The 19,076-nt window shown below is 51.1% G+C and overlaps 5 protein-coding genes across 5 annotated transcripts; 2 read left to right on the forward strand and 3 right to left on the reverse strand.

The window, feature by feature from the left end:
* Positions 1-374: 374 nt before the first annotated feature.
* Positions 375-2,459, reverse strand: MAA_08774 (uncharacterized protein; the record flags this gene model as incomplete). Its single annotated transcript, XM_007826772.1, has 1 exon — positions 375-2,459. One exon carries the CDS (start codon positions 2,457-2,459, stop codon positions 375-377), a length of 2,085 nt encoding a protein of 694 aa, XP_007824963.1.
* Positions 2,460-8,015: 5,556 nt separating this feature from the next.
* On the reverse strand, positions 8,016-8,868 carry MAA_08775 (NADH-ubiquinone oxidoreductase; the record flags this gene model as incomplete). The annotated part of the gene is made up of 4 exons (XM_007826773.1): positions 8,016-8,296; positions 8,376-8,581; positions 8,720-8,736; positions 8,794-8,868. The coding sequence occupies 4 exons, from the start codon at positions 8,866-8,868 to the stop codon at positions 8,016-8,018; spliced, it is 579 nt and encodes a 192-aa protein (XP_007824964.1).
* Positions 8,869-9,158: 290 nt separating this feature from the next.
* On the forward strand, positions 9,159-10,092 carry MAA_08776 (Replication fork protection component Swi3; the record flags this gene model as incomplete). The annotated part of the gene is made up of 2 exons (XM_007826774.1): positions 9,159-9,370; positions 9,456-10,092. The coding sequence occupies 2 exons, from the start codon at positions 9,159-9,161 to the stop codon at positions 10,090-10,092; spliced, it is 849 nt and encodes a 282-aa protein (XP_007824965.1).
* A 713-nt stretch (positions 10,093-10,805) lies between these two features.
* MAA_08777 (transcriptional activator HAC1) lies at positions 10,806-12,090 on the reverse strand (the record flags this gene model as incomplete). Its single annotated transcript, XM_007826775.2, has 3 exons — positions 10,806-11,205; positions 11,271-11,717; positions 11,774-12,090. 3 exons carry the CDS (start codon positions 12,088-12,090, stop codon positions 10,806-10,808), a joined length of 1,164 nt encoding a protein of 387 aa, XP_007824966.2.
* Positions 12,091-15,566: 3,476 nt separating this feature from the next.
* Positions 15,567-17,640, forward strand: MAA_08778 (Glucose-methanol-choline oxidoreductase; the record flags this gene model as incomplete). Its single annotated transcript, XM_007826776.1, has 3 exons — positions 15,567-15,970; positions 16,153-16,736; positions 16,790-17,640. 3 exons carry the CDS (start codon positions 15,567-15,569, stop codon positions 17,638-17,640), a joined length of 1,839 nt encoding a protein of 612 aa, XP_007824967.1.
* Positions 17,641-19,076: the final 1,436 nt, after the last annotated feature.

A 19,076-nucleotide genomic window follows, 5' to 3' on the forward strand; every position in this document is an offset into this window, starting at 1 on the left:
TAGCTTTAACGTGCAAGGGGTAGTATAATATTTTGTTTATTATATAATTTATATTTACTTATATAATACTAGTTATAAATAGAATATACTAGTTTTACGTAACGGAAGTAATACTTTATGTAAAGCCTATATTTTACTTAAATATTACATTATTCTTAAACTAATTATTGCTTAATATCCCTAGAATTTAATTTCTACACTAATACAAAGTAGACTTGATAATTGATTCCGCATGCTGTTGAACAATAATAAATTTATAACTATAAAATTATAAGTGCCTTGGGACTAATAAAAGCCATCTTAACAGGGGGATTCACGTTTTCATCAGCCCACAAGACGCTTCCCAGTACAAAATCTATTACAAGACGTCGAATTTACATGAGATCCTGTCGTGGGGCCCTTGCAGACCACACGTTCTTCACGCTTTCCAGAGCAGCACTGATGCTATCGTGCTTGTTCTCCTGGCAGTACTGGAAATGGGCTTCGAATAAGGCCTGCGCCTCGAATTCGCCAAACAGGCAGTTGGCGGATCGTCGTGCGCAGGTAATGGCCTCATTGAAGAAGAACTTGTTTCCGAAACTTCCCTTTGAACAGATGCAGTCGCGCTTGGCAGTTCCAGTCTGTTTGTTGCAAAAGCCCTCGGTTTCCTCCTTCTTTCTGCAGATTTCAGTTCCATCTTTACGTTCATCAGCGCAAGGGGCGCACTGGGACTGAGGGCCAGAAGAGCCGGTAGGACCAGAGGGAGTCTCCTTCTGGGGAGTGCCGTTCTGGGGAGAGCCAGAAGGACCAGAGGGAGTATTCTGCTGGGGGGAACCAGAAACAGAGGGAGTATCCTTCTGGGGAACGACGGGGCTACACTGGGGTCCATTGCAAGAGCTGACAGAACCAGTGGTCTCCTTCTGGGGGGCACCGGAAGAACCAGGGGTAGTGTCCTTCTGGGGAGAGCCAGAATCAGAGGGAGTGTCCTTCTGAGGAACGACAGGACTGCACTGGGGTCCATTGCAAGAGCCAGCAGGACCAGAGGGAGTATCCTGCTGGGGAGTGACAGGACCAGAAGGCTTGGTGTTGCCCTGGGCGGGAGAACCAGGACGTCCCTGAGCAGGAGTATTATCAGGGGTGTCGTTGGAATCTTCGGGGCCGCAGCCACCGTCGTCCTGCTGGACAGGAGCGCCATTGCCGGAGACGGGAGCGTCGTGGCCAGAATCACCAGAGTTACCACCAGTAGTGGGCTTCTCAGGAGGCGGGAGCTGCTGAGGCTTGCCGGGGACTACAGTCTCCTTCTTGACGACTTCCTTGACAGCAACCTTCTTAGACTTGGCAATGGCAGTGGCTTGCTCCTTGCAGTTTCCGTCAGGGCAGGCGTCGGCGACCTCCTTGAGCAGATCAAACTGCTTGTTTGACGAGATCTGGAAGCCATAGAACCAGTTGATTTCCTTTCTGTACTGATAAAAGGTAGTCTTGCCGTCGGGGCTCTGCTTGTACACACAATCGACTGCGGCAAAGTAGACGTAGACCAGGCAGAGCTTGCCATCAATCTGGACGAGTTGGCCCTGGACATCGGCGGGGATGGACGAAGGGACATCAGTAGAGATGGACGAAGGGACAGCGGCAGATGGCGTGGCTCGCGTGGTAGAGTTCATGCTGGTGACGCGGACCAAGGTAGTGGGCTGCAATGGCTTGCCAGCAGTCGTGGTTGCGGCCACGACGGACGTCTGCGCTGCGGTGCTGTTGTCCAGAGCGACGATGACCATGACGGGGACGTTGACGGGATCGGGGATTTGGTTGACAACGGTCTCGTTGACGGCAGGCAGCTTCTCGACCTCGGGGCTGGGCTTGAAGTTGATCTCGCCCTGCTTCTCGGGCGCGCCAACTCGGCTGTAGTAGTCTCTGGGATGAGCCGAGTGTCCCTGACGTTCGACCTTGTTGGAGGGAACCGTGAAACCTGGCGTTTTTCCGTTGTACGGGGCGGCCTGTCGGACGAGGGCCTCGGCCTCGTTGTAGTAATCCCCAAGGTTCTTGTCCACCACCTCGGCTTTGCAGTACGTCTCCTGGAGCTTGGCGAAGAGCTGTTGGTAGTATTCGTCTTGCTCATCTCCGATCAAGGCATGGCGCACCTTGCAGTCTAAGCAGGCATCGGCATCTTTGAAGAAGGTGCTCGACTCGCAGATGCATCTCTGCTGGTCCTTTCTGGCAGCGTCGGTCTCTCCCTTCAGGACGCAGCGCTGCGGCCCGAAACTGCGCTGCATACCACACGGCCACTGCCAGCCATCCGAGGTGATGGAGTCGATCTTGTGGCAGGCATCAAGGCCATCCTTGGGGTCGATACCTTGGAGCTGTTGCTCGGTTGGAATGCGCTCGATGTTTCCAAGCTGTTCGGGCAGCTTGGGTCGTGGGCTCGTCTGGGCCATGCCCATCCCGACGAGGGAGGCAGCCGCAACGGCCGTGACAAAAGATTTCATGGCTGGAGATGTATATATAAAAACAAAAGATGTCAACTTGTAGCGAGCGTGGTGGTTTTGATATGTAACAAAAGGCAAAGCAATTACAACGAGTATTAGATTATTATGGAATGTTGGTCCATGTAGCAGCAAAAAGAAAACAGGCAGACATGAGATGAGGCTCGTGAAGCATCTTATAAAAAGAAGAGGACGACGCACAGCATCAAGGTCAGGGTCCGCACAATACGCAATACAGGATTCTAGAATATGGCATCCATAATCCACACGGCTTCGTGGCATGTATGCATAATGGCCGTAAAATTAGCCACACTCCATCCGCCTGACCAGCGGAAAATAGCCGAGCAAGTTTTTTGTCTCTGGCGCTTGATGACGATGAAATTGGTATTTTGCGCCCATGGCCGCTTGTTGTATGTGCGCATAAACAGCCAAATCACGCCGAGCCATGCCCTTTGTCGGCGCTGCCGTTGTTTCGGCGGGGATTCCTTGTTTTCGAGTGGCCGCTTCATTCTGGCATTCATGCGAGGACAAGGGTCTCGAGTGGATTGACCTGAATCGGATTCTTCATGCAACTTGGTCATTGCGACGCCGGATGTATCTTAATGGCGTCACTTGGCTTGTCCAAGGAGGAATAGCCTGACTCGCATTCGACCTCCCCTAACCCAGTTGTGCAAGATTCCAAGTCATTGTTTAGGAGACCCTTGAGCTGAATATGGAGTCCATACCTGGGCGTTTTGAGTCAACTCATTAACTGATACCCACGTGCACAGTTCATGGCATGTCATTAGTTCATTTTTAGGCTCCAATCTCTCAGACCCCTACAATAATATGAGGCTTCTCACGCTGGACTTTCTATTATACCCAGAAACCAGCGGTCATCTGCCCTATTAACACTTTTCAACAGGCCAAAAGGTTCATTACAATAAGTAAGTAACCTTTCTATCCATAACTTTATCTATATTTATGAATAAAATCACTTACCAAGTGCTTCATAACATCACGTAACCATTTTTATGAGTTAACTCATAAGTCTAGGTTAAACTCATAAGTAAGTTATGACTTGACAGTAACTCATATAAGTGAGTTAAGAGGGCCGAAACTCATGAGTTAACTCAAATGCCCAGGCATGCTCTAATGGAGTCGGGCAGCCGGGAAACTCGAATTGTTGCACCAAAAATAATACATCACCTCAATAAATGAAAAATATGGACGTGGCCAAGCCACTAGTATAGTACGTTGGTACCCTCTATATTCCGTACAACGCGACTCGACACCAATCAACGACACGCCTCAGTCATGTTATGTGCCAAAACCTGTCATCCATGGCCCTCCTTGGGACCGACTATTGGGCCCAGCACTTCTATCCATGTCCATGTTGACACGTCATGCCACGTGTTTTTCTCTTCTATATTCGACTGCGCCCTGTCTTGTATCATTGGACGAGCCTTGGCACGTCACTTCGTTTGCTCAAAGACACTACCAGCACGGAGCAAGCGCTTGTTTCCGAGTCCTCGGTAGTACCATCAGATAAAACCTCAAGTATCCGTGGGCCAGGCAATCTATCATTCCGTCGAGTTCCTCAGTCTTGGACGCCGTATATGGGCTTCCCTGAGCGTTCAATCCTCCGTAGGGGTCCAGCATTGTCCCATGAGGCTCCCACACTTGATTGACCACGCAGACCGCAGAGGTGACAAGACATCTTGCCAAGTAAGTACGCTTCTTGGCCAAGTTCTCACCCTTGCCATTATTTCTTGTGTCTAATATAACCTTCTTTGGCCAAATACTAGCTCTACTGCTCCGTAGCGGTGCATACATATGATCCGCTTGTCCTACCAACAGCGGGGTGTTGGGCATGGCTCATTGCATCACGGAATACTCCGTGGGTACAGGCCAAAACGAAATTACCGTGTTATGCGTCTTGTTTCTCGCAGCAACATGTTTTGTCTCCACACGACATGACTTTCTCATACTACTTGGGTAGCTGTTGAGTAGAGGCAACCGCTCTAATGGAAGACAAACAACTACGTACACGTACCGAGTCGTACTTGTCGCGTCTCCGTTACCATCAAAACTTGCAGCGGCCGGCGTGGTGAGAATCTGCCCAGCCAACTTCTTTGCCATGAGCTGTAGTGATGAGCATGTCCGTGTGGCGCATCGTCGGTCTATATGTACTCTATACTCATCTTGGCAGCCATGTTGGACTAACACGGACACGAACACGGATTTTTATCTCTCTCCCGAGAGACCACTGACGTCCCTGGAGGGCCTTGGCAGAAAAGCCCAGGTATCGGCGGTTGTTTACCTCATGCCCGACACCCTCTCTCAACACTGATTGGTTCCTTTGAGTCGTTCTTTAATGCCTTGACCGACCTGCCGCCAGTGTCCGCAGCAGCTGAAGCACGGCCTGCTCATCCCATGAAGTTGGTGTAATATATAAAAAGCTTAAAAGAGGCCTCTTTGGGCGACAGGACAGGGCCGTGTTAGCAGACCAAGCATCGCAGTGATAGGTGCGATGTAGCAATTTATATCTCTTAGGTTATTGGTATGTCTACTCCGTCGTATAAGCTGATTTCTATGCATTTAATGTACTAGAGCCCTTATTGTCTAATTAGTTCCTAGCCCTTGTTATATTGCCTCCACTTGCCTTTGCTCACCTGCCTAGCTGAACAGCCTTTATGATATTTATAAAGGCACTACTCCCGTAGTTTTAATTCATCAAGCGCCAAGTTTGTGGTAAGGCGGCCTTCAAGAGCTGGCCAAGGCGCGACCATCGATAGATAGCCTTTACGCTATCCCTGCATAAACATCTATAAGGGGCCTGAATATGATATGTCCTCGCACACTTCATATTTCCGCTCACTCTCTCTGCGGCCTTGGCATATAATGCCCTGGCCCGATTGTGAACGTGGGTAATAGGGGAAAACGAGGCCATATTGGACGCTATCAGTCTCGCAGCGTTTGTCGGGCTTCTGGGCCGGAGGATTTTCATCGTGGTACCACGCATTGTATCCCGAGTGGGAAAGGAGGCTGCATAAAACCGTGCTTACGATTCAAGAGATGCACAAGCCAATACTGTAGATGAGTTTACTGCACGCTTCTTTTACTGCACGTTTCTTTTACGACACGCACTTTTAATGGCGATAAGAGCAAATGCGAAGAAGACCTCACGGCGTCATTATTTCCCAACATAATTAGGCGGGGACTGACTCCTATGCATTACGCCGCCTTAGTTAGGCAAAAGAAGATGGTGAGGTTCTTCTTATAGCATAAAGCGAACCTAAATGCACTCTCTGAATTTAACAAGACGCCTCTCCATTTAACGCTTGCGAAAGCCTTGCAAGGCAAGAAAATAGAGGATCATTAAACAGATTACGATTAGAGAGTTAAATTAATATTAGATCACTCAGATCTAGAGGACAATTACGAGGTAACACAAGAGACCATTTTAAATAATTGCCTTGCAGTGCTAAAAGCACTGCTTGGGAATGGCAAGACTAACATCAACAGTAAAAATTCTAACGGAGAATCTGCTTTACATAAAGTTTAAAATAGAGAATATAGATCAAGTCAGTTTATTAAAAGGTTACTTAAATAGAAGGCTTTCTTTTTAAGCCGACGCTCCAATAACAAGACGCCTCTGCATCTTGCATGCGAGGCTGGCAATATTGCATCCGTCTCCCTGTTGGCCTTGCGCTATCATCTCACCATCGCTGACGCGGATAGTCAAAATGCCCTTTATATTACTTACCGTTATGGGTGTATTCAAACAATAGCAGAAGTTATAGATGTATGTAAAACCTATGGAGTTGACTTATCATCAAGCAGAAACAATCATGCACAAAATGCGCTACACTGTTATGCAGCTAATATCTGCGCAGAAGAGAAAGGCATCTGAATATTATTGGATTATAGAGTAGACGCTGCTAAGAGTGACGTGACATTAACGGAAACCTTCCTCTTTCACTCTATCTGTGCAACTCGATTCTAGGCGTTAAAAAAAACATTCGTAAACTATTATTACCACATAGGGGAAATCGGAGGCATATCAATCATGACGGCTTGCCGCCGGCTCCTTCCACTCGGGACTCTCCGGGATATGTGGACTTGGTGGCGTCTTTTCTAAAAATAGACTTTGGAGAGTATTGGCGCCGCTGTTGGTTCCAACTCCAGACAAGAACAAGGCTGTATTGTGGCACAAACAAAGGATACGCTATTGTTCTACGGAGTATTGATCCAAGCCATATTGTGCCGTCTGGCCACCACCCTTTTCAACGTGGGGGCTTGTTTGTTTGTTTGTTTGTTCTGACTCACCAGAATAAGATTCGCGGTTGGTCATTCGCGGTCCCTACATGTAGCCGCGACCGCATTTCGGATACATTGTCTACCTCTGCCACAACTGTGTAGGTGGATAAGTCGGCACTATTCATAATCGTTGGTCCGGGGCGTCTTCTGTTAAACCTAGGCGCAGAGATCTATTCCACAGCGACACTATTTGCGCCACGTTAGCTGACCAACAGTGGTGAACGTACGCTGCGAGGGCAACTTGCCCAACAGTACTCACACGCAACGTCTAGTTTGTCTCAATGCAGCCACAGCAGTCCAGGACCCGAGATGCCTGATGGAGCCAACAATGACAGAGGAAGGGATTAATGCCTCCCCACGTCTTGCTGCAGATGCGGAGATACAGCTCGGCCAATGCTCACGGAAAGTAGTTGCCGTCGACAACGCTTGTTAGTACGGAGAAAGATATGGGGATCCTTCCCGTCAATAATACTACAACACAAGATAGATGTTACCGGCCCAACACGTCCCATAATCGCGCTTATAATTGATGTTTGTTGGGCAACCCTGTTAGGTTAGATGCATTTCACCCGGACAGGACCATTCCACCGCCTTATAAAGCAAAGGCGCAGCTGTCATTATCCGCTTTCTTTCTCGATGTCAGTCACAAAGAATGCCAAAGTAAAAGACTTCATGCGATGCTGATCTGCTCCGTAGTTGTTTACCATGGCATGTAGTGACTATACTCATTCGTTCTCGCCTGCCAACGTTTACTCACGATGCTTGCTCCAAGTAATATATCTGCAAAACCATGGCTTTCCGCTTTCCGCTTTACTGGCTCTGTAATTCGTGGGCTTGATCTCGTGGCAACGAATGCTTGATTGCTATTTTGAACAATTGTAGTCAGCGAATTGGAAATGGCCACCACTGTAAGAGACGGGTTTTTCTTTTGTTGTATTCCAGTTTGCCCAATATTCCTAAAAAGGGAAGCAAGAGCCTCCGAACTATCAGTCAGGGGCAAGGCAAAGTCACTGTTAATAATAGTAATCGGCAATCTGCAAGCCAGTCATTGTGGTTCACTGCCCGGCCTTCACCATTCCCAAGCAAAATAGAGTCGACCACTGCTCGTTCTCAAAACTTGTATAAGAAAATAGGTTACCAAGCCGTCGAGGCAAGTCCCCCTTACCAGCTTAATATACACAGACGACTGGATTTCGTTCCGCTTTATATCTCCGCACCGACCGTACCCTTGCTCTTCAATTCCGCGTCTTCCATTGCCTACGAACTCTTGGCAGCTCGCTCCGTCTCCAACTCCCGCTCCGCTTGCTGATAGTATTTGGCTGTGTCCACGCCGTGCTGATTATGGTTGACAAAGTTGAACCACGGTACAGTGCTGAAGAAGAGCGCAGAGTATCTGCTTTGTCGGGCTGCAACACCTTGCAGGTATGGGCTCAGTCTGCTTTCGCCGTACAGGGACTCGCCCGCCTTGACCTTGGCCACCATTTCTCGCATGTCCATCTCGATCTCGCGGGCGTTTTCGGTAGCGCCGTAGAATCGCACTGGCATCCCGCCATGTTAGCCTTCATGAAAATATCCCTTATCCACTTGCCTAATAGGTGCCATCTTGGGTCAACGTACGACATGATCGCTGGTAAAAGTAGAGGAAACCGCCAGCAATACCAACAGCGCCGGCCAATCGCATAGCTTTGGCAAAACCGCCCTTACCGACGTATGAGGGGGCAAACTTCTCGAGGGCGTAGAGGGCGCCGGGGGCAAATGCAGCAGCTGCACCGCCAGCAACGTAGTCGGACGTTCGTGCATATCCAACAACTCGCTTGAAGTGACTAGTTCACGCAAATTAGCACATGTCCCCCCCTTTCCCGAAAACGACGTATCGACGATCCGAGATAATTCCCTCGATATCTCAAGGCCACTGAACATTCCCAAGGTCGATTTCGGGTAAAAGGAGCGCCAAAACGTACGGGTCGTTATCGATGAGCTGGATTCCGGTTAGCATCATCCTCCAAATTGAACCATCAATTGTGTCCCAACATACCGGGTAATCCGTCTGGACGACCTTGCTCGTCCCGACATAGGTCGAAGGCGCCTGCTTGGTCGCGGTTTCGGCCATTTTGCGAATAGTTTTCGGGCCCCCAAAACGATCAATTGGCTCAAGAAGGTTCCCGGGAAGTATGATACTAGTACCGAAGCTCTGAGGCCAAAGTCGTGCCTCAGGAAGGAAAGATCACGTGATGCTGACTACTCAAATCACGTGGATTGTGATTCGCCCATGGGGGGGTACGTACCGCTATCAAATTGGGTACCCAAGAAGCGCGTGTCCCACCCGAAGAGGACGCGTAAAGAGGACGATGGGCTTCACGATTTGTGATAGACTGGAATTGCTTCTCACTGCCAACCACCATGTCGACATTACTTTCAGCCGGTCAATTACCGCCCAATCGCCACGATGATTTGGACAACTACGACTTATCAGACGATCCATTCGCATCGCCCAGCCCCTCACCTCGAGCCAAGAAGCGCAAGGAGCCCCCGTCACAGGGCCTAGGTATAGACGAGGAGGTTTCCGTCCAGAAACGCGCAAGACCTCCGCTCGTGAAGCTCGATGAAGACAGGTACTGCATCCTTTTTCTCTCAATAGATTTGCCCGCATTTCTCCCACAAGACACATGAGGACAAGTAGCTAATACCCACGCCCAGATTATTAGGTCCCGCCGGACTGCCCAAACTTCGCCAACGAGCACGCGAATTGAAAATCAAAGGCAAGGGGCACGAGTTCTCAGACGCAGCTCGCCTCTTATCATTCTACCAGATGTGGCTTGACGACTTGTTCCCCAAAGCCAAGTTTCTCGATGCACTGGCCATGGTGGAAAAGGCAGGACACAAGAAACGCGTCCTAACAGCCAGGTCCGAGATGATCAACGAGTCAAAACCAAAGGATACAATAGAAGAAGTCGACTCTGCACTCGATGCCTTCGATTCTGTTGAACCTGTTGAGGCTGGATCGTCCAAAGACGCAAGGCCGCAAACACCATTACAGGACGACATACCGGATGACGAGGACCTGTATGGGGCAACACCAAGGATCACGCGTACGCAGCAGCACGAACCAGACGATGAAGACGACCTGGATGCACTTATTGCCGAGTCAGAAGGGCAAGACAGCAAGCAGAAATCTCAGGTGGTCGATATTCACGACGAGGACGATCTGGATGCGCTAATTATGGAAGCAGAGACTGCGGATCACGGAAACGCGGTGCAGAAAACGGCAAATGCGAATAATGATGATTTTGCAGATGAGGAGGCTGCTATGCAGGAAATGGATGGTATATGGTAATGGAGCTTCGAATGAGCAGCTGCGGTGTATATTATATTATATGTTTTATCCGTCTGAATGGCGTTTCTGGAGTTATTCGCGTCGCCCTACTGCTATGGGTAGTCTCACGGGCCGTATTGGGAATTGATTGCGTTGATGGGATTCAACTCTTACGCTGGAAAAAGAAGAAATGGTAATGGTGTGAAAAGTTCAAACACGTTTTATTCGCCTAATATACAGCCATTTCCGGGCTCAACAAGGTCATTCCTGGACCTGGAACCATATTTAACGCCTTTACCTGCTCCGCTACCCCAAAAAAAATTCAATCACACGAGAAAAATTCATTTTACGCTAGACGGGAGCGTTTATTGGCCATCCTGCCATCTAATTGAGTACTTCGCTTCATCCCGGATACCTTCAAGACAAATGTCTTGGTGTGTGATGATTGGTATTCTGGGATGCCACTCTCGAGTTGGGGGTTTTCGTCATTCCTTCTTTGGATCTTCCGCTCCTCGACCTTCAAGGCCCAGAGGAGAGTCATCAGAACCTCTCGTGACGGTAAAACAATGCCCCTCAAACATTGTGTCAGTTCGCTGACTTGATCGCGCGTCGCACTGGACTCGCTCCCAATATCCCCGACACGAGAGTCGCATCCCTCAGAAACCAACCGCAATGCCTCCATCGTCGCATCCATCAAGGGACGCGCCAGATTGGGGCTGCTGGATAGGATTTTCTTAAGGGACTTGAATCTCAGCGTCATTGACTTTGGGCTCGAAGCCGTGGTCCGCAGCGGCATAGTCGCTCGCTGCCATAATGTCAGAGGCGACATGGTTGGCCTCGTCGTTGAGGAAGTCGTCGATGTTGAAGGGGTCGAAGGTTGACTGACCCGAGAAGCCGGTGGCAAAGTCACCAGCCAGATAATCGTCGTCAAGAGTTGAGGAGCTGGGAGAAGCGAGAAGCCCGCTTTCGAGGACATAGCGATCTGTGTCAGAGGCCTTTGACAGGCCGAAAGAATCGCCGAGGCTGAAAGCAGCATCATCCGGAGCTGCAGAGCCCATACCAAGTAGGGCGACATCGGAGTCTGCGAGTCCTGGAACGACTTGGGCACCTTCGCCGACTTGTGACACTGCAGGTCTGACAACATCTCAGCAGGATGTTGTGTCAGGTCGGGAGAGGTGGCCAAGTCCTGTTCGCTGGACTGCGCCTCCTTTGAGGCTTCATCAGTTTGGGTCTCATCGGGGACAGGGGACAGCGCGGGAGACAGTGAGGCTGGGTTGACCGTAGGGTTGACAGTCGAGTTGATGAGTTCGTCTACCAGGTTGGCAGTATCCTTTAAAGGGTTGTGGCCATCTTGGGAACTAAACAGCTCTGGTGACAGAGACAGAGGAGCGTCACGGAGCGGGTTCAAGGGCGACGATGATCGAGTGACAACACCAGTATCGCGTCTGAACTGTTTCAGCTCTTCTAGCAACGCGAAGTTGGCCAATTTTGCGGTGGTGAGCATCGCTTCGAGTTCCTTATTGCGATGCTCCAACGCCTCGACTTCGAGGCGCTTTCGCTCTCGTGAAGACTGGGCCGCGCGACGATTCCGAAGAACACGCTCGACACGTCGCTGCTCCTTCTCGTCCTCAGTCTTGGCTCGCTTCCTGTTGCAGCATGTTAGGTTCTGCGTACGAAGTGACTCTCTGCTCTTCTATCTTACCTCGGGGGAAGGTTTGTCTTGGGCTCTGGGAGAACTTGGCCCCATGATTTCCTCTTCTTTGTCTGCTTCTTCTCTGATGATGCAGGGATGTCCTCGGGCGAGGGGCTGGCTCCGCACTCTTCCTTGATGGCAGGCAGTTGAGGGGTCTGCTTGTCTTCTGAAAAGGACTGAGGGGTCATCATGTCGATGGGGTTGATGGTTGATGAGGGAGTGCTGGGGGCGAAGAGGGGTGAGTAGTTGTCACCAGGCAGAGAGATGAAGGACTCGGTTGGTGAGGCCTCAAACTTGGCCACTGGGGATGCTTGCTGGAGCGCCATGTTGACTGTGTGGTATCGCGTTTCGTCACGTCCAAGACGACATCAGATGTGGACACGTCTTTGTTATGGTGCGAGGTTTGTAGCGCAGGTGGTGGATGGTGCAAGCAAACAGCCCGTTCCCTCAATGGCAGATATACGCCAAAGGCATGGCAGGCAACAGGCAAAGGCAGTGAGTCAGCCTAGAGTGGGTATTACCTGTGAGCCAGGTGATTGGGGAGTTGACAGATGTATGATGAGGACAAGTGTTCTCTTGATCGAACGGAGCAATGGTTGACAACTAGTGGTGCGGCGGCCGACCTCTTTATCTTGAGGCCACGTCAAGCATGTTGGCCGTTGATGCCTGAGGCCTCAAACGGGCTTACGAAGGGGGGCAGGGATGGCACAAGCAAGGCGCCAAAGGGGGCCGCCTCCTGGCAATGCAAATGGAGCCTTGATGGACCGAGACATTGGCACCTCGCACCATGCCACGCCAGTTCGCACCACTCTGCATGAGATGGCATCGGGCGCAAACCCAGACAGAAGGGCCTGGAAACACGACGGCGAGTCGCGGCAGTTTGCTTCAGGAGAGTGGGTCGGAGCCTGCGACAGTCCCCTTTGATCCCCATCACGGTCTTGCCGTCCGCTTGGAGGAGTACATCAGACAACACGGAGTATGGTCTGAGGGTCCTGGTTCCTAATGCCAAACAGGATGGGGCACAAAGCATAGTCATCAAAGTCTATCGCTCTCACCATTTGGTGACGCTTCGTCCCGCTCGGTCCCGTCGGCGCTGACGGACGGCCAGCTGAACGCCCCAAGGATCCAAGCACGCCATGAAAGCTACGGAATACTGAGTAATATGGCACCTGGGAGTACGGAATACGGAATACAAGGTTCAGTAAGGCGCCTCACGTTCCCACCATCCAGCGCACCATTCCTGAGTAATTCGGCCGCCCGTCTGCGGCGTGTTGTACGGCCATCCTTGGAATCAAGTGCAACAGCGAGCAGTTATACTCGGTACTGTACTCCGTACGGTACTCTACACAAAGTAGAGCGTCCAAGTGGGGGGAGGCTTACGAGGATCGTGCCATCGCGTGCCATCGCCATCACCATCGCCCATACATCTCGGTGGACTCGGTCCAAAGCTGCGCCTTTAAGCTTTCAGTGGAAACGTCGCTGTCTGGCTGTCCACTTATATTCGCCAGTGCCCCTATAAAGCGCCGCCAAAAGAGGCGCATCTGCCACAAGGCGTAGCCTTTGTGGCGGTTTCTATTCCCGTCCGCAAGCAGTCAACGCATTCGCATGCCCCGGGCGCGCAGATGCTATCAACAAGGTTGAACACAGCTTCGGAATCTCGGCGACATGCCCGGAGGCCGAAGATACGCAGGAGCCAAGAAAGTAGCCAAGACAAGATATTGATTGTCATGTCAATGCATTATGCTGGAGTTGAACAAGGAAGACGAGGCAACTCTATTATGATGTGAGTCAGGTTTCTAACATACCAACAGATCAGCGACAGGCAATTGGAATTAGATTGCGGGATACGGAGTACTCCGTACAAATAATCGTCCTGACCATTTAGGTTCAACCACCACAGCAGGGACTCCGTGTTGTACAAGGAAACAAAGATTGACAGTACTATTACATCTCCGCCACAATTTTTTCCTCTTTCGAATGTGGAAAATTCAAAACATTGCAGCAATTAGCTGACAGATCACATTGACTTGGTCAGAATTGTCTTAGACAGCGGGCCACGAGACTAGCTTTCGTGCTGTTTCGAGCTGCCTGGAAGAGGAGGTGGGTGGCAACTCATACAGTACACTAGGGAGAATGGCGAGACCATGATGGGCAGCTGCTTTCTCTGGTGGGTGGCAAGGTTCCCCCGTATCAGCAAAGGTCCATCCCTTGACGAAGCCTTGTTGGGAACCGGCAATGATAGCCTCAAAGCTTGCAGATAATCCGGGATGATGGGATAGATGGCAAATGCCGCCCGTTTCTCTACAATGGAGCACGGTTCTGGAAACGATAAGAGTGGACAGCAAGGGAAGGAGCCGATCTCGTCGTCGTAGTGGGGAGCATTGGAACTGGGAACAGGCTCAAACAGCGATGCGCAGCCAGCAACGCCCAACACCAGGTTCATGCAAGTCTTAAATCTGGTACAAGGCATCGCCATTAGTCATTGAAGGCATAGGGCATGGACGGCAGAGAGAACGAGCAATGCCACGACTGAAGGCATGTCAGGATCATGACTACTACTCATTTCTCTCATCCAGTCCATACGGAGATCGGCATTGAAAACCAATGCAGGCGCACGATGCTCACACATGGGCATAAGCAAATATATTGTCTCGGCATGGGACGTGGTGCAAAGGGATGTCGACTGTGGCATCATTCAGCGCCGGCATGATGAGCAATAATAATGCAAGATCATCCAATAACGGATTCGCCGTTGCGCATAGCAGAGACGAGACGCAATGGATGCATAATGGGATGCATCTTGTATTATGGGCGGGTTTATGTGACTCGTAAGATGAAGTTTGTCATCCCGTGGCCTTTGTTGTCAATCTCCCCTGGACTACATACGTACTCCGTAAAGGCTAAGCAGAGTTCAAAGGGCGGGGCTAGGGTCGTTGCCGATCGCACCAGAAACATGATGCAAATTGTTTCAAAATCAACCATTGATCAGCGCTCCTCCGAGCTTCTCGCGAATGCAGGGTCTCAAGGCGGCAATTTCACCTGGTGAAGCAGCATTCTTCACTGCCGGGGCCAATTGACGGGAAAAGCAGGCGGCAAGCAACTTCCTCACTGCTCGTCCATAAGGCCCGACGCTGTACCAGTTCTGGTCGAAAATGCTTCGTGCCGTCGATGATTTTACCCTCTTCTCATCCTCAGGGCTACTTACCCTACACACTCACTGCCTATGGGGTGTGTATGGTCGCCAGGCTTGTCTGCATCCGACTGGCGCGGCATATTTTCAGTATTTATGGACGGGACATGTTGATATATAGTGAGACCGGTTGGGCACGGACAGGCACGTGTTGCGATCAAAATTCTATTGCTGATAACCCGGTGTTATCGAACGATTCTGGGTCATTCGCAACTCGCTGCACAGCACCTCTTCAAGTGGAAAAAGAGACAACTGACAGGAGTGCAAGAATGCAATGTAACCTCACAATTGGTATCAAACCTCTAATTGGGGGCCATTTTGCTCGTAGGTGGAGAGGAGGCTCCTCATGAACCAGTTTCGCGCCGTCAACACGCACGCAATACGGCGTGCATGACAGTATAAAAGGTCAGAACAGCCGCTCATTAATCTCGCAGAGCGATGTTTTCTTGTTGCCCCGTACAGCGCAACATGTCTCAATCGAGGTGAATTAAAAAAAAACCGAGACATCGTCTGCCAAAGCAAACTAACCCACCAAGGAGTGTTTGCTTGACAGGTTGACGGGCAACAGATTTTGAACATCGTCACACCCAGCCTCGCAGTTCCGTCCACAAAATGGGGAACCCAATCAAATCATCCTCTTCACCCGAGTCGTTCCTCACCCATTCCTACGACTACATTGTCATTGGCGGCGGCACTGCTGGTCTAGCGGTTGCCTCTCGACTGGCAGAGGATGCCTCACTTAGGGTAGGCGTCCTAGAAGCGGGCGGCATTGCACATGGCGAAGACAATGTTGATATCCCCGCTTTCTACGGCCGTTCCCTCGGCGGTCCGTTGGATTGGGCCTTTGAGACAGAGCCACAGGACGGTTTGGGCGGGAGACGGTTGCCGTGGCCGAGGGGAAAGGTGTTGGGGGGAACAAGCGCCCTGAATTTTATGACGTGGGTTCGAGGCGGCAGGGAGGATTATGATGACTGGGCGGCGTTGGGAAATCAAGGATGGGCCTGGAATGATTTACTGTGAGTTTGGCTCCGTGGCCTGGTACATGAGTTGTCGTGAAAATACTGTGGTGTAGATGGTGATGATGGCTATCGGGCCTCAACTTCCCAATTTTATGTCGGTGCTCAACAATTGGACTCATGCTGCTATGACTTCATCGCTACCTAAGCATATAGCCTGCGAGCTGACTTGTCAAATACAGCCCATTCTTCAAGAAATCCGAAACATTCCACCCGCCAACTCAAGCACTCAGGGAGGAATACATCGCCACACACGACCCCGAGGCCTTTGGCACGACTGGTCCCATTCAAATATCTTACTCTCCCGACTATTCAGCTTCTCACAAGCTGTGGCACTCAACACTCAATGCTGTTGGCATCAAGACCAATTCCGCCCACCTGTCGGGATCGAATGTCGGTGTGTGGACGAATGTGAATACCGTCGACCCTGTAACAGCTGCCCGAAGCTATTCCACCAGTTACTACCTCGCACACCAGCCTGATAACTTGCATATCCTGACGGGAGCCACCGTGCACGAGATTGTGCTTTGCAAAGATGGCTCCGGCGATGAGGACGACTATGTAGCGACCGGAGTGCGCTTCTCTCACGGCGGCAAGCAGCATGTGGTTAATGTGACAAGGGAGGTGGTGTTGTCAGCTGGAACCGTCCAGTCTCCTCAAATTCTGGAAATGTCTGGAATTGGAAGCACCGAGGTCTTGAAAAAGGCCGGTGTTCAAGTGAAGGTGGACAGCCCAATGGTCGGAGAGAACTTGCAAGACCACATCAGTGAGTTTCCTGCGTCCCGGATGCCCGGCAGGAAAATATTGACATGATGGCAGTGGTGGCCATGATATTCGAGGTAGACCCCTCGCTATCAAACCCTGATGATCTTTTAACGGATGAGGCTGTCATCGCCGCCGCGCGGGAGCAGTACCTCCGCGAGCAGAGAGGCCCCTTCACCGTTCTCCCATGCGCGCTCGCATACATTCCCTTCTCTCACGCCGTCCCGCCACACTTCCTGGCCGAAATTCACACCAAATCTGCCAACATTACAGCTTACGATGACGGAAAACGCGCCATCCTTCGAAGACGTCTTGACGGCACATCAACCCTCGGTCAAGTAGAGTACATCTTTGACCTGGGCAACTGGAGCACCACGTTCAAAGGGGACGCTGGCAAGAAATACGGCACCATGCTCCAGATGCTTCAGCACCCGTTTTCCGTAGGGTCAATCCACATCCGCCCGGGTCAGAGCTCCACGGGGGACACAAAGCCCATCATCGACCCGGCATACTACGCCGGCCGACACGGGCAGCTTGACGCCGAAATCATCAAGGAGTGCATCCACTTGGGACAGAAGATTGCCCAAACGCAGCCGTTGGCCGGCATCATTCGTGCCGCCGCACATCCCACGCCCGAGATTGTGGCTGACGATGCTCGGCTGCGAGACTGGGTGAGGCAACACACTATTACGGATTGGCACCCGGTTGGGACGTGCGGCATGGGCGGAAGAGCAGGCATCAAGGGAGGCGTGGTCGACGAGCGATTGAGGGTATATGGCGTCAAGGGGCTGAGAGTCGTGGACGCGAGCGTGATGCCGTTGCAGATTAGCGCGCATCTGCAGGCGACTGTCTATGCTATTGCTGAGAAGGGCGCGCACATGATTCTTGAGGATGGGGGGCGACGGTGAGCATGGAGGACCGTCTCGAAATGCGAATAGCTGTTGGCAACCACAAGACCGCAGGGGGGCAACACACGGGCAGACTTGCCGGCAGACGTGTACTCCGTACGCAGGACACAATCACCCATTCATCTGGGAAGCCGTACGCTCTTCTAGATACAGGGTGGCGGAAAACCAATAGACTCGATGGATGGACATGACTGGCGGATATATGTAGCCTTGGCCGCTCACTTTGGTCTTGTTGCGTAATTTGCACAGCCAGCCGTTGGTAGCAAGCTGAACAAGTCGTGTTTGCTAAAGTTGCATGCTGGGCTTGTTCCCAAGTATCTCATCTAGCTTGTTTAAATGTCACCCTGATACGCCCGTAGCTGGGATGTTGCTGCTTGTTCGTTGATGGCCTGCCTATACACTTGCAGCTTTCAACCTACCCTAGATGAAGAAATGAATCTGGTCTGACATGCCAGAGGTGAGGTCTGGTTGCACCGGCAAGAACCACGAAGCGGTCACGTTTAAACCCTCTTTCTAGCGATAACCTGATTCGGGAAAAGAACTAACTACAACGAATACCTGTAAAACGTTCACCTCTGGATATTTTCTTCTTCGCGAGTTTGCCGCGTACGCAGAATCCGTCCGTGGGAAGAGTGCCCTGCTTGGTCGGGACAACTTGAGCCTCGGACCGTGGCAGAAATACGCCCAAACACATGATATTGAATGAAACCACATGCACACCCAGGCGCACCCAGATTATTGCAAAAGTTGTACATGAGAACCATGTACGAAGACAGGGTGGTTGTACTACGCTTGAAGCTTCTCGGGCAAGGGCAGGTGGCATGACAGCAGGAAGTTGTCATGATAGACTGCGCTTCCCGCGGCAGGCTGTTCAATGAAATTGACGAGGTGTGCAAAAAGGGCGCACGTGTTGAATATTCCCAAAGTCTTGGAATAGCGGTGAATCATGGTGGGAAGTGAAATGAGGCGGTCATGACATGACATGATAGTTGGAAACTCGGACGAAGCTACGAGCACGACAGTCAACAGTGAGTGGACCCCGATGATGTCGAAATTTCGCTGGATATTGTCCACCGGCCCGGTGGAAATGAAGATGCCCTGCATGAACGTTGTGAGTAGCTTTCAGATCCCTGGCTGTTTGGCCGCGAGAGTCTTGAACGCGAGAGAGATGATACAATTCCGGTGGCAGAAGAGGCCTCGATGCTCCGACAAGTCTTCACTTATAGCCCGGGCAAGTCTTGACTATTACCAACCCGATTTGCTGGTGCTGTTTCGCAGGGTAGCGTTTGGACGTGACGTGATGTGCCTAGCTGGAGAAGACGCTGCCGCGATCTGGCGGTAGACAGTAATATGCATCAAAGGCAATCTGGGAGAAAGGCACGAAACCACAAGAGGTGGAACTACCGCGCCTTGGCCCGCTGTTCATTCCATGTCTG

This window comes from Metarhizium robertsii (assembly GCF_000187425.2).
Source record: "Metarhizium robertsii ARSEF 23 chromosome Unknown MAA_Scf_3, whole genome shotgun sequence".
Taxonomy (NCBI): Eukaryota; Fungi; Ascomycota; class Sordariomycetes; order Hypocreales; family Clavicipitaceae; genus Metarhizium; species Metarhizium robertsii.